This window comes from Chiloscyllium plagiosum, unplaced genomic scaffold, assembly GCF_037043375.1.
Source record: "Chiloscyllium plagiosum isolate Xiang-an unplaced genomic scaffold, Cpla_swu_hap1 HiC_scaffold_34, whole genome shotgun sequence".
NCBI classification, from domain to species: Eukaryota; Metazoa; Chordata; class Chondrichthyes; order Orectolobiformes; family Hemiscylliidae; genus Chiloscyllium; species Chiloscyllium plagiosum.
In genome coordinates, this window is record NW_028270172.1 from 26,410,333 (window position 1) to 26,428,376 (window position 18,044).

Below are 18,044 nucleotides of genomic sequence, written 5' to 3' on the forward strand. Positions count from 1 at the left end.
TCTCATGTGACATCATAGCCACATGACCATGAAGGGTGGATCTTCAAGATCAATAAACATGAAAGAAACATTCCTATCTTTTTAACACATGGTGTAAAACATCTGTTCTGAGGTCCTTAACGAACAAAATTACGAATGGACGGCACTCATCATGGCCCTCCTTAAAGAGAGTAACAACTAAATTAATTATCCAGCGCCGTCTCGGGCCCTAACAAGAACAACTGCAATTTGGGAATTTCAATAAGCTGTGAGATCAGAGCTTTTCTGCAGCCTGAGTTTAAGAAACATGAGATGCAAATTAGAGCTGCTATTGCACCACCACTGGCAGGAGAGTGTTATTACAGTGCATTATGTCTACCTCGGCAAATTCCATAATAAATTTGGATATAGGGATTTACTTAGGATAGAAAACGTTGGCACAGAAATATGACATGCAGTTTGCATTATTAGTCCTGGGAGCTTGCGATATAAAAATTGGCTACCATACTTCTTACATTATTAGGCAGACTACCTTAAAAACATCAATGGCTATACAGTGTGTTGGGGTATCCCTAGATAGTTCAATGCATTTTTATGAACATGCTTATCCAATATATCGTTCAACCACTATTCTGTTGTTATATTTAATATTTGTCCACACAAATACATACCATTGCAGTAAAGTGTTCCCAGGTAGTTCTTGGATGTGTGTTCATATGGAATCCTTGAATATTTATAAAGGAAATATTTTGGTTATTGTATCCATGCCAGTTCTCTGAAAGAGAAAATGAGCTGTTCCAACTTCAGTGTCCTTTCCCCATAGCCATGACAATGATAGCTCTTCAGATGCTTATCCAATTCCATTTCAGAAGTCAAGATTGAATCTGCCTTGACCACACTGTCAGGCAATGCATCCCGATTCCTAACAACTTGCTGAGTTTTTAAATAAAAAGCTTTTCCTTATTGCTATAGGTTATTTTGTTACTTACTTGATAGCTGAGTCCTCTGGTTCTGAACTCTTCTGCCAATAGGAATAGTTTCTCTTAACTCTGCCTGGACACCTCATGATTTGAATCACCTTTTTCAAAATTCCTGTAAACCTACATTTCTCTGAGGCAAATATCCCTCATAAGTCTTCTCTGCATCACTCTCTAATTCCTTCATATCCTTCTTAAAGTATGATGCTTGAAATACTGGATGCAAATCTCCAGTTATGGTTGAACCAGTATTTTGTAATTTTCATCATGGCTTCTTCGTTATTGTACTCAGATTCTGACTTTTATAACTACATGCACATATATACTTTAATGACTTTCTGAACCCTCCCTGATTCCTTTAATAATTTATGCACGTAAACAACCATTCTTTATGTTCCTACATTCTCCTATAGAATTGAACCTGGTTTTTATCACCTTTCCTTATTCTTCCTACCAAAACGTATCAATTCACCCATGTTTGTGTTAAATTTTATCTGTCATGTATGTGCTCACTGCTCACAGCTCTGAGCATTGGTCCCTGGGGAACCCAATAAAATACTATCCTCCAATCTGTAAAACAGCCATCCACCACTACTCTGTTTCCTGTTCATCAGATATCTTTGTATTCATGCTACAGTCATTCCTTTTATTCCATGAACGTCACGTTTGATAGCAAGCTTATTATGTAGCACTTTCTATCAAATGTCTTTTAGTCATCCAAGAGTTCCAGATCTGATACATTACCTTCATCAGCTCTCCCTTCTCAAACTCTCTCTTTGTGTCTCTTTTTTTCTCTTCCCCTCTCAACTTTCTATTTTCTATCTTGCATACTGACAGTAATTACAGTCTCTGAGGCCAGTTTGCTAGTTTCTTCCTGCCTTCCTAAAATCTGCATGCAGGCCATTATCACTCTTCCCATCTAATCTGTGGTACTGAAATGGACTGAGACTCCTAGCTGTTCAGTCTCACCTCTGAGAGCCCTGTAGCCTTTCATTCATACCCTTGTCATTCTCATGAGGGAGGCAATGTATCAGCCTGGTTTCACACTTGCAGCTGCTGAATTGCTACTCTGTGCCTCTGATGGTCAAATCCCCATCATTGTTACATTCCCAATCTCCTGTGCAGTTGAACTACTTATGATATCATGCATGTAGCTCTACCTCAACTCATCAGAGGAATCATCATCCTCACCAGTGTTCAGGACTGAAGATAGATTCAGGGTACTTCTGTGTGTCTGATTGGTCCTCCCTGACTTCAAAGCAATCAGGTAGGTAAAAACAATGACTGCAGATGCTGGAAACCAGATTCTGGATTAGTGGTGCTGGAAGAGCACAGCAGTTCAGGCAGCATCCGAGGAGCAGTACAATCGACGTTTCGGGCAAAAGCCCTTCAGGAATAAAGGCAGAGAGCCTGAAGCGTGGAGAGATAAGCTAGAGGAGGGTGGGGGTGGGGAGAAAGTAGCATGGAGTACAATAGGTGAGTGGGGGAGGGGATGAAGATGATAGGTCAGGGAGGAGGGTGGAGTGGATAGGTGGAAAAGAAGATAGGCAGGTAGGACAATTCCTGGGGACAGTGCTGAGCTGGAAGTTTGGAATTCCCCTTCTCATCCTGTACACCCTTAAACTGCAATGGAACCATATCCCAATGTCATTCACGTTGTCCTATGCTTGATGCATTGTGTCTTGAAGCAAAGTGTATCCACAACTAAATACCTAATATATAATGACCATAATGCTGTCAGTATTATCAGTATGTGCATCTGCTTCCTTGATTTAATTGCTCCCCCAGATTTCTAACACCACTTCATCTGAAGACTACATTTGATCTTCACACCATAGCAGGTTGATAATTATTGATATCTTCACTTGTCTTTTGTGTGTGGTGTACACAAGGTACTATTTTCCCAGATGACCATTCCTGATACTTTGTGGTCTTTGCTATCTCTACCAGAATGTGGTATTGGGTAATGATTGTTGGAGGAGGTATTTCATTGCCACCAATCCTCCTTTGACTTTGCTTTGCCTTGGGCCTATGTAGTGATTAGTGGTAGAAGGAACATCATTGTAGACTATCCCGAAGAGACACTGGTCTTCGATAAGAAGTAGGTTTATTGCATGACAGCAAGAAGTAAGCTACATTTAGTCAGGAATAAATATGAGTACTTTAGTGAGCTGGAACAGACATATTGATCCTTCTAAACATTAAAGTAAAATTCCTTGTCTGCAAGTGTTATCATCCCATCTGATGCTACTAATAGACAAGTCGAAATTACAAAATGAAATCTGATTTGATAGATCATTTTGTTTTTGAAAAACAATATTATGGCACCTTAGCTTGAAAATAGGTAAGCTGCAGATTTAGTTTTTAAAAAGACAGTGAAATTTGTTATATAGGGCAATTTTTAAAAAAAAATGCAAGCTATTAAATATAATACTGTTTGAAAGCTTTCATAACATACGGCAAAATAAAGTCCCATATATTCTCCAACACAATCAATTTACAGTCATAGAATCCCTGCCATATGGAAGTAGGCCATTTGGCCCACTGAGTCCACACGAACCCTCCAAACAGTAGCCCAATACCACATTGTAGTAGAGGTAGCAAAAAGCACAAAGTATCAGGATTGGTCATCTGGGAAAATACAACATCATACACAAAAAACAAGTGAAGTTGTCAATAAGTAGTCACCCAAAAAATGAGCAATTTTCCTTCCTTGTCCAATCTCTTAAATGATTTTATTTCCTCAGTTCTTGTTCTGTGAGCTGTAAAGTCTTTTCCTCAAATCACCACCCCACTGAGATCTTAGACTCTTCCAGCTTTTAATAATACATGAAAGTTTCTAACCAAACACTCCCCTGGTCTGCAATTGTCGAAATTCTAACACTTACACAGATTTATCCCCTTACCTGTTCTGAAAAAATGTCCTTTTGCTGTGAGAAACTATTCTTAAATGTGACTTCAGTTAGATCTCCTTCTTACTGAATTCAGAAGCTTTTAATAATTTCGTTTAAAAATCTAGCCCATTTTAGCTTGTGCTACGCAAATGGTTTGCTTTTTTTTCTTTTCTCCTGTGGTAAAGCCCCACAATAGAAACAAACTTCCATTAACACTACAGGAGGCCTTCATGCATTCACTGTCTGACTCATGCTAGTTTAAAAGTTTGATTCTGGTAAGACTGATCCTGTTAATTATTAAACTCCTCACAAAAAAAAATCATTGACCAACACTCATATGGCATCCATGTGAAATCCAGAATCTGAAAAAAAAATACAATATATTCAAAACACACTTTTCAATGCAACCCACAGATTGAGCATTCCATGACAGAATGGTTGGAGGTACTGGAACGTGAAAATTAACCCCTTCTTATACAACGTTTTTATCCTTTGTCATTCTAATGTATCCTTTGTCATTAAACTTAGGTTGAGTGTGAACCAGGTCACGGATGATGGAGCTAAAGTACTTGCTGAGGAACTCCTAAAGTACAAAATTATTAAGATCCTTGGGTAAGTGTTGAGTCAATATAATTTTGCAAAATGAATATGCATCATTATGTGCAATCATTCTGCTAATTGTGGCAGTAGGCTGTCAGGGGCTTTTAAGTAGCTTTGATGTTTTGACTAGGCAGAAGCAGTTGGGGTTCAAGATAGGATCATCTGTGGGTGAGGGGAGAAGGTGGGTGCAATAGGATGCCTGAGCCAAGACACAATTTGTCTAGAGCCAGATTGATATGCCAAGGTCGTGATTTGTGTCTCTTGTTACAGCTTTATCTGCTTCTGGTGTTCAGGTTATGTCCTGAATGAGGCTATGCAATTGCCTTCACTCAAGTAGTGTTCACCTAGCTCAGTCAGACTGGCAAGGGTGTCCACTTCTACTGGAATACCCTGCAACTCATATGATCCACCTGTTACATTTTCCAATGATACAACCAGTTGTAGTGGTTTTTGACGTCCATTTGAACTTCAACTAGTAATCACATTTGCAACATTAATCAGACATAATGTCTCTCAGCATTTCATTAAGGGTTAAACCAAAGTCTCATGCCTTTGTCAGTTGTCTTAACCTAGTCAAAAATCCTGATATAGATTCCCCTAGTTCTCAATTTGCCAAGTAAAACTATCATCTCTGAATAAGATGAGGCTTGGGGTCATAATATTCCTTAACTAAATCCATTAACTCTTGAAAGTACCTGATACCTCAGAGAAAGCTAGATTCCTAATAACCAAAATAGCTTCAGGTCCACAAGCTGTGAGGTGAAATACTAATTGCTTTCCATCGGCTCTGTTGTCATTTGTCCAGAAAAACATAATGCGTAAAACATAAAGACTGGGCCCAGTCTTTGACAGAAAGGTAAAACTGAGTCAAGTTTCCCAAGTAACAACATGATGCCAGAAATGGTTACCCCAACTCAAAGATGATTGTTGCAAACAACTTTCTTCAGAAGCATGTTTTTCTCCTGTTGCCAGTGAAATAACACCACAGAGGCCAGTAGTCCACACTAAGCCACCCTTTAGTTACACATGGAGAGTCCTTGACACTGATCCAGCTCCCTCATGTTTTGATCTGTCAGTCAGGTCTCCCTGATTGGACCAGATTAACAGCCCCAAAGTAGGAAATTCCTATTCTGTGAGGTCCACCTGGCTGACCTCATTACAATCACTACTTTGGCCAAATCAAATTAATTTTCTACCCTTAATTTCTACTTGCAATCATAGTGCTTCATTAAATATATACTAATGAAACCATACAAAGACATTTCAAGTTCTTTTCTCCATGAAATAAAGTCATATCAAAAGAATTGAGCAATATCATAGCCAGATAACATTGTCTCTATAACGGAAGCTCTTTTTATATTAAGAAAAACTGTTGAGAATACCCTATTTATTATATCTCTGTGATTTTTGTTGATTGTTCCTGTTAAATTGCAAATAGCAATTACGCCTATCGGTCCATTGCAATTCATGATACTGTATCACTGCATTACATGAAAAAAGTACCAAAGAAAACAATTTCAGTTCTTTTTGTTTTACAGAGAATGAGCCTGTTCTCTATCAGCAAAATTAAATGTAATGGGCTTTTGCGACACACGTTTAATTATCAGTTTGGCATTGAGATTCATGTAGGCTGAGTGTAGAGAGAAAATATGGGCAAGGAGGATGGTTAGCAGGCAGTGAGAATCGTGCATCCCTAATAAAACGCAGTGACCATTCCAAGAGCACTCATTCCTTCCTGTCCGATTTTCCTCCCAGACAAAGTTCAGTGCCTGGCTGACAAGCATTGCAAATCTACCCCAATGTGTTTATGAAAAGGCCAGCTCGCTTCAAATCTATCAAAGGGGAAATATATGCAATTATCAACGATATTATAACAGAAGATCTAGATAGACTCGACCGATTTATTAGGGTTTCTTGATGAAGTAGCATACACAGTGAATAAATGGGAACTGGTAGATTGACTGTACTTGGATTTCCAGAAGGTTTTTGCTAAGGTGCCCTATGAAAGGTTATTGGGAAAACTTAAGCTAATAGTGGAGGGCGTAAGATATTAGTATGGATAATAGATTTGGCTGGCACCAGGAGGTGGTGAGTAGGTGTAACTGGTTTTGCTGGTTTGCAAGCTGTAACAAGTGGTGTGTCAAAGGAATCAGTCCTGGAACCTCACCTGTTCACAGTTATGTAAACTACTTGCATGAGGGGTTCAAATGATACAAGGCTAGTTTTGAAAGTAAAGTTTTGAGCAGGACATAAGGAGGCTATAAAGGCATGCCAATGGTTTAAGTCAATGTGCAAAGTTGGAGGAAAATAATCGTAGAATCCCTAGTGTGGAAGCAGGCCGTTTTGGCCCATTGAGTCCACACTGACCTTCCGAAGAGCAAATTTTCCAGACCACTTCCCCCTACCATATCACCCTGCGTTCCCTATGGCAATCCAGCTAGCCTGCATGTCCCTGGACACTATGGGCAATTTAGCATGGCCAATCCACCTGACCTGCACATCTTTGAACTGGAGGAGGAAACGGGAGGAAAACCACACAAACGTGGAAAATGTGCAAACTGCACACAAACTGTGAAATCGAACCCGGGTCTCTGGTACTGTGAGGTAGCAGTGCTAACCACTGAGCCACCATGCTGCCCCACCATATATTATGGGAAAACATACATTTATTCACTTTGGTAGCAAGAATAAAAGAAGTTAAATAGTGAGAGATTTCAGATGCTGAAGGATTTGGATACCTTCATGAATGAGTCATAAAAGGTTATTCTGCAGGTACAGCAAGTCATCAGAAAATCTATTAGAATGTAGTCCTTTATTGTGGAGTGAATAGAAAATAAAACTACGAAATGTGTGTTTCAATTATACGGGGCATTAGCAAGACCATATATGGGCTACAGTGTGTAGTATTGCTCTCCTTATTAAAGAAGGAAGTAAATGCATTGGATGCAGTTCAGGGAAGATTTACTACAGTAGTATTTGGACTCTCAGGTTACCTTCAGAGAAAAGATTGGATAGGCCTGGCTTGTATCGTCTGTGGTCTAGAACAATAAGAGATGACTTAATTGAAGCACATAAGATCCTGAGGAGCCTTGACAGATGGCCGTGGAAAGGAAATTTCCACTCAAGGGCCAATCTAGAAATAGGGGTCATAGTTTACACATAAGGGCTGTCCATTTCTAGCAGCCAAAGCGAATGTTTTTAGAGACGGTTGTGAGTGGTTGGAAGTCTCTTCCTGAAAAAAACTGTGGAAGCATAGTCTTTGAATGTGTTTAAGGTAGAAATAGATTGATTCTTAATAAGCAAGGGCTGAAACGTTATCTGAAGTAGGTGGCAATGTGATGTAATTAGAGCCGTCATAACCTTATTGAATGGCAGAGCAGGTTCTAGGGAATATGGACCTACTCCTGCTTCTATTTCATAAGTATTTATGATTTTTGAAGGTGACAGAGCAAGTTGAATGAGGGGGTAATAGACAAACAAGATCCCAAGTTTTATAAGTAAAGGCATAGTGTGCAAATGCAAGGGATTTGTGATGTATCTTCATAAAACTCTTCTTCAGCTTCGACTGAAAACAAAAAATGCTGGAAATCACAGCTGGTCAGGCAGCATCTGTGGAGAGACAGCAAGCTAATGTTTTGAGTCCAGAAGACTCTCATCGGAGCTGAAGAGTCTTGTTCACATTCAGTTAGATGATTCAACTTAATTCTGGACACTTTAGAAAGGGTATGAGGGCTTTAGAAAAGTTGAAGGGAAATTAGCACGGATAGTCCCAGTGATGAGAGGTTTCAGGTCAAGGAGGATTGGTCGAGGTTCGGGACAGAGTCAATAGGAATAAATTACCCCATTGAAGTTAAAAATCACACAACACCAGGTTATATTCCAACAGGTTTAAAGTCATAGAGATGTACAGCATGGAAACAGACTCTTCGGTCCAACTTGTCCATGCTGACCAGATATCCCAACCCAAGCTAGTTCCACCTGCCAACATCCAGCATATATCCCTCCAAACTCTTCCTATTCGTATGCCCATCCAGATGCCTTTTAAATGTTGCAATTGTACCAGCCTCCACTGCTTCCTCTAGTAGCCCATTCAACACACGCACCACCCTCTGCGTTAAAAAGTTGCCCCTTAGGTCTCTTTTATATCTTTCCCCTCTCACCCTAAACCTATGCCTCCTAGTTCTGGACTCCCTGACCCTAGGGAAAAGATCTTACCTATTTACCCAGTCCATGCCCATCATGATTTTATAAACCTCCAAAAGGTTACCTCTCAGCCTCCGATGCTCCAGGGAAAACAGCCCTAGCCTATTCAACCTCTCCCAATAGCTCAAATCCTCCAACCCTGGCAACATTCTTGTAAATATTTTCTGAACCCTTTCAAGTTTCACAACATCCTTCTGATAGGAAGGAGACCAGAATTGCACGTAATATTCCAAAAGTGGCCATACCAATGTCCTGTACAGCCACAACATGACCTCCCAACTCATGTACTCAGTACTCTGACCAAAAAGGAAAGCATACCAAATGCCTTCTTCACTATCCTATCTACCTGCGACTCCACTTTCAAGGAGCTATGAACCTGCACTCCAAGGGCTCTTTGTTTGGCAACACTCCCTAGGACCTTACCATTAAGTGTATAAGTCCTGCTAAGGTTTGCTTTCCCAAAATGCAGCACCTCGCATTTATCTAAATTAAGCTCCATCTGCCAGTCCTCAGCCCGTAGGCTCATCCTGTTGTAATCCAAGGTAACTTTCTTTGCCGTCCACTACACCTCCAATTTTGGTGTCATCTGCAAACTTACTAACTATACCTCTTAAGCTCACATCCAAATCATTTATATAAATGATGAAAAGTAGTGGACCCAGCACCGATCCTTGTAGCACTCCACTGGCCACAGGCCTCCAATCTGAAAAGCAACCGTCCACCACCACCCTCTGTCCTCTACCTTTGAGCCAGTTCTATATCCAAATGGCTAGTTCTCCTTGTATTCCATGAGATCTAACCTTGCTAATAACCAGTCTCCCATGGGGAACCTTGTCAAATGCCTTACTGAAATCCATATAGATCACGTCTACCGCTCTGCCCTCATCAATCCTCTTTGTTACTTCTTCAAAAATCTTTATCAGGTGGAAGGAACAGTGCTCCAAAAGCTAGTGCTTCCAAATAAACCTGTTGGACTATAACCTGAAGTTGTATGATTTTTAACTTTGTACACCCCATTCCAACACTGGCACCTCCAAATCATGACCCCCCATTGAAGAAGGCCTAAGGATCAAAGAATACTGATTTAAGCAGGTTAGCTGAAGTACCATCAGCAAAGTGAGAAAAAGTTTTTTTAACACAGCAAGTGATTAGGATCTGAAATGCATTATCTGAGAATTTGATGCAGGCAAATCCAATTGTGGCTTTCAAAGGGCCTTGGACAACAACTGAAGAGAAATAATTGCAGCTCTACATTGAAGTGGCAGGTTTTGGATGGGACGAAATGAGTTGCTCATATGGAGAGCTAGCACAAAGTCAGATAGCCTTTTTCTGTGCTGCAATTATTCAGTGAGTCTATGAAATGAAGCAAAATGAACTGTAAAAAGGGCCAATTTTAAACATTTTCTGATCTTATTCCATTATGTTGCTTAGTTCACAAACTTTGTGACAGAATGAATAATGATCCCGGAGCAGAAACATTTTCAAACATGGGGAGAGGCTGAATAGGTTGGGGTTGTTTTCCCTGGAATGTCGGAGGCTGAGGAGTGACCTTACAGAGATTTATAAAATCATGGGCATGGATAGGGTGAATAGTCAAAGTTTTTTTTTCCCCAGGACATGGTAGTCCAAACCTAGAGGGCATAGGATTAAGGTGAGAGAGGAAAGATTTAAAAGGGATCTAAGGGGTAACTTTTTTGAGTAGAGGGTGGTGTGTGCATGAAATGAGCTGCCAGAGGAAGTGGTAGAGGTTGGTACAATTACAACATTGAAACGGCATCTGGATGGATATATGAATAGGAAGGATTAAGAGGGATATGGGCCAAATGCTGGGAAATGGGACTAGATTAATTTCAGATATCTAGACGAGTTGGATGGAAGGGTCTGTTTCCAAAATGTACAACTCTATGACTCTGTCTCAATTAATTGCTAATATTTCAGTGTTGCACCACTATTCAGTTATCTCTTTAAAACAAACTGTTGTTTTTCCAGCCTGTACAGAAATCAGATCACTGATGTTGGTGCCCGGTTTATTGCCCAAATTGTTGAAGAATGCCCACATCTTCGAACATTAAAGTAAGAAATAACTTGCTTACACTTTACACAACTTCTTATAATATATAAAATCTAGTGGCAACGTGGAGACTACAAACATTTTATCTCAGTGACAAAGAATGCTTGTAATGTTAGAAAGGTGATTGATAAATGCTATTGCAGTTCCTAGTTATCACCAAAGCCTATTTAAAAAGAAAATTGTATTTATATACTTAGGATCTCTTAAAATGCCTCACTGCTAAAGAGGTACATTTTGAAGTGTAGGGATCCATGAAGGTCCAACCTTCTCAATCTCACCCCTCGCCTGAGGCACGGTGACCCTCGGGTTAAACCAGTCATCTTTCTCTGGGACTACGGCAACTTTACTTTAGTCTCTATAGCAAGATGTGGAGATATAGTAACAATGATATCATATCAATTATTTATTTTGTTCATGTTACTTAGGAGATAGGTACCTGTCAGACCACCAGGGGACTCTCTTTGTGCTTAGTACAAAGGAATTAACTTTTGATGAGAAGCAGGAAGTTGGGGTCAATCGGTTACCTTAAACACAGCATCTATGACAGCCCAGCACACACTCTGTAATGCACTGAATTATCAGGCTGGATAATAGGGTCTTTGGAGTGGGACTCAAAGTTACAAATTTCTTACCACTTACTTCAGGTTAAATACTGAAAAAAAGATGTAATGAGGCTGCAGAATAAGAATCTGTAGATTTGATCCTTTAATTATCTAGACAGGAAGTCCTTGAATTTATTCAGATGACACTGTTCGCAAGATAAAGAGGGGAAAAAATTGTTCAAACCTATTTGAATCCAACAGTTTTTGTGTGACAGGGTACTGAATCAGTTTAGCAAGACCATGAAATTCTCCAATAGCGGACTATGTTTGTCCAATGAGTAATTTGATCTCTGTTTCTAGCCCCAGCAAGGGCACCCACAGGGCTCTTGGTGAAAGAGGAGATTGTTAGTTGGCATTAACTCTTAATTTTTTTTATCCTTCTCATTGAATTCTCTGCCTGAAGGCAAGTCCTACCCACAGTGCTGTGATCTCCACCAAAACTTGGACAAAGAGGCAAGTTCTGAATTCATAGCAACTGGAATAAAGATCAAACCCTGTGCTGTTAGAGTTAGTCTGATCCACACAGCCAATTGGACCCCCATACAGTCAGATTTGCTGTAGTAACTTTAACATGCATGTTGTAGCCTGGAGCAATGAGTTGCGATGGTAAAGACTCCAATTTCTTTCCATCCTGGAATTTTTCCCACTCTTACCAAATGTCATCGGTCTGTATTGGAGTGACTTATAAACTGATTGGTTATTAAATCCTGGAGTGAGAATTGAGCCCAGACCTTCCAGATCAAAGGCAGGGACTCAATCCACTGTGCCGCAAGATAGCATGGCCCCCGAGGTTGAGTAAGGGAAAATTCGCCAGAGTTGCCAATTGCTTTGCTAATCAGAACTTTGGCATTTGAGTGTTCAAGGAGAACATTGTCAAGCTGAGTTATGATGCTAAGATTCTTTTAATCTTTATTTCACCAATCAGTACTCACAATGATGAGGTGAAATATTTGATCATGACAAATATCTAGTAGATGAAACCCATGAAGAAAGTAATGTAATCTGAGTCTGTTGTAGAATATTTGATAGGGATAAATTGCTATCAGTCAACAACTGCAAGATGATTGCCTAAAATTAGATGAGTTCTACAGCAGTAGAAGCCAAATTGGGTTATCTTTGCCCATTTTTTTGTGCAGCAGATCTTTAAAAAGATGGGTGACACCTGACAAAGAGTGGTAATAATGGAATAAAATTGTTGGAGCCTACTTCCAATCTCTTGCCAGATTTTTGGCAGGAGTTCAGTAGAAACCCTGAATGAATGGCATAAAGAATTGGTTATAACATTTTTCCAGAGTCTCTGCTGAGGTTATGATTGAAGGCTGAGGGTCCAATTATAATTGGGATGGCACGGTGGCTCACTGGTTAGCACTGCTGCCTCACAGTGCCAGGGACCTGGGTTCAATTCCAGCCTCGAGCGACTGTGTGGAGTTTGCACATTCTCCCCATGTCTGTGTGGGTTTCCTCTGGTTGCTCTGGTTTCCTCCCACAGTCCAAAGATGTGCAGCTTAGGTGAATTGGCCATGCTAAATTGCCCATACAGTTCAGGGATGTGTAGGTGTATTATTTAGAGGTAGATGTAGAGAATTGGGTCTGGATAGGTTACTCTTTGGAGTGTCAGTGTGGACTTGTAGGGCCAAATAGCCTGTTTCCACACAGTAGGGATTCTATGAATTCCTGCTTTGTGAAACAGCTAGACAATAAGTTAGATTGAAGATTGAAATCTTTATCTCACTCACTCCAGCAATGGTGAGTCCTGTAGACCAGGTATCAAGATAGCTATTTATTCAGTTTTTTGGCACTTTCAAAGATCTGTAAGTAGACAAATTATAGTGAGAGAACTGAGGAGAGGAGCAATTTTTCTGAGGTAACCTGCATATTGGCCTGTAGTGGCTGCAGCACCCAGGCAGGCAGAGAGGGCCTTGAGATCCAACTGGAGTGCTACCCCTTTGATCTGTTGCTGAAAGGCCACTACCAGGTAAGCAAACCAGACATTGCTGCCTTTGGAGCTCTGGAGGCTGACTGGAAAATCCCTCCATTAGTTAGCCTTAGGTGCCTGTTAACAAGTTGTTTCAACTCTCTGCAGCACGTTAGTGCCATTCCCCTCACCCCAACGGGCCTTCCTGCCTCTGCAAGAATGAGACAAGGGCTGTAAGAAACTGGGGACTCAGGACAAGGTGCTGGACATCGTAAAACACACAAAGGTGGATAAATCCCCTGGGACCTGATCAGGTGAACTTTGTGGAAAGCTAGGGAAGTGATTGGACAAAAGAGTCCATTTCCATGCTGTACATCTCTGTGATTCTATGGCAGCACAACCTTTAGCATCCAGCCACCTCCAATATTGACCTGAACATATTTGCATTTGCCCCATAGTAAAGACTGTCAAATTCAGTTTGTTATTCCAGTTGATCCAGCATTAATTGCTATTTGCCGAAGTGAACTCTCAATTTCTTCTACCATCAAGGGAAGCCCTCTTCTTGGTCACTGTTATTGGAACACTTCTTGTGAGCACTGAAGAATCCATGAAAGAAATAAATGGAAATTTTAAGTTTGATGTTTGACCTGTAGATTAAGGCATATTCTAAAGTATGAAACATTAAAAAAAAAGTTCATCTGTTTTTGCAGAATTGGACTCAACAAACTTACAAGTGAAGGAGGGAAATTATTAGCACAAGCAATTCAGAAAAGTAAGGCCATCAAAGATGTCGGGTGAGTATTCAGTATGATGTTAAAACTCTTGGTGTTTGTAATTTAACAAGATAATAAGGGAAACTACTCAGACTATTTTAGTTTAACCATCCAGAATGATTCTAGATGCTTCTTAAATGATTCTTGGTTTTTCTCTCCATTTTTCATTCCCTGTGCATTGAAAAAAAATTGATTTAACTGCTCCATTGAGCCCTTCTAATATTTTGCGTTTTGAACAAGTTGATGTGAAACCAGTTTTCTGTTTTATACCTTCCTCCTGCCATCCTTTTACGGTTATAAATTTCTGCATTGCTCTTTATTATTCTCTGAAGGTCTGTGCTTGTGGAGCATGGCATCTTCAACTTTGCACCCCAAAAGCAACAGCCCTTCTCAACATTTGCTTCTGATCAGCAACTTTCACAACAACTTCCTTCAAGATGTAAAATGTGGCTTTGAAAGTTTCATTTCACCAATCGTGATGGGTTTTCTTCGGTAGAAAACCTCCTAAATAAACCAGCTCTGGAATTTCCTTTGTATATAAATATATGCAAAAAAGAAACACAATATGCTTTTTTTTTAATGATTTGGAGGTGCTGGTGTTGGACTGGAGTGTACAACATTAAAAATCACACAACACCAGGTTATGGTCCAACAGATTTATTGAAAGCACTAGCTTTCAGAGTGCTGCTCCTTCATCAGGTGGTTGTGGAGTATATGTGTGATTTTTAACTTTTTTTATTATGCAAGTCTAATATAAGTATATTGTGAGACTGACCATTTTGAAAGAGAAATGTGTAAGTACTCTCTACCCTTTTTGGCACATGTTATAAATAAAGTACGGCAAACCATCTTGCAAGCCAGGCTGCACATTGCTTATCTGTACTAATCAAAAGTTGCAGGATTTAAAACCTCTAGAGCACCAGTGGTGCTCTAAAGCAACTTTGATGCACCTGACCATGTTCCTTGCTACACCGTTAACACTTCAATATTTTGGTTAGATATCCTCCGTCCAAATGTGGCCAGGACAGCAATTGGAAACAGAAGTATTACAGAATTTTAATATCATGGAAAAAGCCATTTGGCCCATTATGCTTATTCTAGCACTTTGACAAAGCTATCCAATTAGTTCTTTTGCCTGCTCTTTTCCCATAGCTTTTTTCTCCCCTTTCAAATATGTACCCAACTGCCTTTCAAAACATATTATTTTAATTGCTTCCCACCTCTCTTTCAGAGAGTACATTCTAGATCAAGTGAATTTTCTGTGTAACAGCACGTTTCTGTTATTTATCTCTGGCTAATTATCTTAAATCTGTGTCTCTGGCGACTGAGCCTCCTTTCCGCCGAAACCATTTCTCCCTTTATTTGTTCTATCAAAGCTTGCCATCATTTTGAAAACCTTCTATTACACCTCTCAGTTTTGTCAGCTCTAAAGAAAATAAACTCAGCTCCTTGAGTGTCACTATGTAAATGAAGTCCCTCATCAGTGGTACAATTCCAATAAATGCTCTCTGCACTTTTTTAAATGCTTTGAGACTTCTCCTTAGTATTCTGCTTAGACTTCACACAGTATACAAACTGAGGACTAACCAGTGCAGTCCAGTTGCGTTTTATCAAAGATTGGAAAGGTGGAAAAATGTAAATAAAGCACTATTCTCAACATGGTCCCTGGTCCATTAAACATAGTTTTCTTGAAGAGCAGACACAATACTTCTAATCTGCTGCATCTTCAAAAGGTTTGCACTCATGGTGGGCTTCCAATTTCAGCAATGTCAATGGAGGAAGACATTAAGCAAAGGTCAAAGGTTTGTACTCGGAGTGAGAGAGAGATTTAGAAGAGTCACTAGTACGCTCCCTGTGAATTCCATGGAGACAAGGCATTAAGTAGCATTGACATTGGTTTTGGAACAGCACTTACCAACCATCAAAGAATAGTTCATGGCAGAAAGAAACCATTAAGAGAGGAAAAAAGAGTTGTGCTTTGCAGCATCACAGTTGTCAATTCCCAGTGTGAAACAATGATTCTGATACCTGGCAGTTATTCAGATGTGGCTTGTGTTCATTATTCTGAATTTAATTATGGTGTGGTATTTCTCTATAGCATGTATCCATCATAGAAAAGTATTCGGCCTGGCAATTTGAAACTTGTTTCTCTAAGATAACAATGCTGTTACTTCAATGTAGGAAATCAATGAATACTAAAAAGATAACTTTATTCTCACACATTGTATGTATGCGTATATATCTGCTTTGTTTGAACCTGTAGACATTGTCATTGAGAAATTTTAAATGTAATTTCAGGATGTGGGGAAATCAGATTGGAGATGTGGGTGCAGCTGCTTTTGCTGAAGCTATAAGAAACCATCCTTCATTAAAAGAGCTCAGGTAGTCACATTTCTTAAGCCTTTTAATGATAGAAAACAATTAAATAGCTGATCGACAAAAATAGGTCATCCCCAAGAACTCATAAACTCAAAGACATTTACAGTACAGAAGAAAGCCATTCGGTCTGCCATGTCTATGCCAGTCAACCAAGATCTGGCTAAGATAAAAGGTAGGGAGGAGGGACTTGGGGGAGGGGCGTTGGGAATGCGATAGCTGGAAGGAGGTTAAGGTGAGGGTCCTTGTAGAGGGAGGAAGAGAGCCTCACCTTAACCTCCTTCCAGCTATCGCATTCCCAACGCCCCTCCCCCAAGTCCCTCCTCTCTACCTTTTATCTTAGCCTGCTTGGCACACCTTCATCATTCCTGAAGAAAGGCTTATGCCCGAAATGTCAATTCTCCTGCTCCTTGGATGCTGCCTGACCTGCTGCGCTTTTCCAGCAACACGTTTTTCAGCTCTGATCTCCAGCATCTGCAGTTCTCACTTTCTCCTAACCATGATCTGGCTACACTAATCCCATTGGGCGGCACAGTGGTTAGCACTGCTGCCTCACAGCGCCAGAGACTCAGGTTCAATTTCCACCTCAGGCTACTGACTGTGCGGAGTTTGCACGTTCACCCCGTGTCTGCGTGGGTTTCCTCCGGGTGCTCCGGTTTCCTCCCACGTCCAAAGATGTGCAGGTCAGGTGAATTGGCCATGCTAAATTGCCCGTAGTGTTAGGTAAGGGGTAAATGTAGGGGTATGGGTAGGTTACGCTTCGGTGGGTCGGTGTGGACTTGTTGGGCCGAAGGGCCTGTTTCCACACTGTAATGTAATCTAATCTAATCTAAATTCTCCAGCTCTTGGCCCATATGCTTGGAGGCTATGGCTACGCAAGGGAATATCTAACCACTACATAAATGTGATGAGAACTTCTGTCCTAACCATCCTTTCAGATAGCTAGTTACTGTAGCTAGTAACCATTCATTAGGTGGAATAAACTCTCTTCAACTCACTGTTACCTTAACTCTATGCCCCCTGATTTTTATCCTCTCTAATGAAAAACCTACCTTCCTGTCCATTTTATCCGTGCACCTCTTAATCTTCTTCTAGGTCCCTGCCTCAACCTTCACTGTAAGATAATCCCAGACCTATCCAATCTTTATCCATAGTTCAGACCCTCTAACCTAGACAGAATCCTAGTAAATCTCTTCTGCACTCTCTCCAGGGCAATCTCATCATTCCTATAAAAGTGATGACCAGAACTGTGGGCCATAATCCAGTTGTAGCCAAACCAAAGTTTTATACAGTTCCAACATAACCTCCCTGCTCTTGTATTCCGTATACCTTCTTATCCACCTATGACCTTGTTCTAATGATGGTAGATTAGATTCCCTACAGTGTGGAAACAGGCCCAACAAGTCCATACCAACCCTCCAAAGAGTAACCCACCCAGACTCATTTCCCTACATTTACCCCTGACTAATGCTATGGGAAATTTAGCATGGCCAATTCACCTGACCTGCTCATTTTTGGAACATGGAAAGAAACTGGAGCACCCAAAGGAAACCCACGCAAATTCCACACAGACAGTCACCCACAATGGGAATCGAACCCAGGTCCCTAGCACTGTGAAGCAGCAGTGCTAACCACTGAGCCACCATACCACCCA

General features: G+C 40.5%; 1 protein-coding gene across 3 annotated transcripts in view; it reads left to right on the forward strand.

Annotated features, from left to right (window-relative positions):
- nod1 (nucleotide-binding oligomerization domain containing 1) overlaps positions 1 to 18,044 on the forward strand; it is a 62,404-nt gene that overhangs the window by 36,092 nt on the left and 8,268 nt on the right. For 2 of the 3 annotated variants that reach the window (XM_043719286.2, XM_043719287.2), the window contains exons 5-8: positions 4,379 to 4,462; positions 10,643 to 10,726; positions 13,952 to 14,035; positions 16,313 to 16,396. In XM_043719286.2, the coding sequence (XP_043575221.1) occupies positions 4,379 to 4,462; positions 10,643 to 10,726; positions 13,952 to 14,035; positions 16,313 to 16,396 (336 nt within the window). The remainder of the gene's footprint in view (positions 1 to 4,378; positions 4,463 to 10,642; positions 10,727 to 13,951; positions 14,036 to 16,312; positions 16,397 to 18,044) is intronic. The other variant, XM_043719288.2, reaches the window with a different exon arrangement.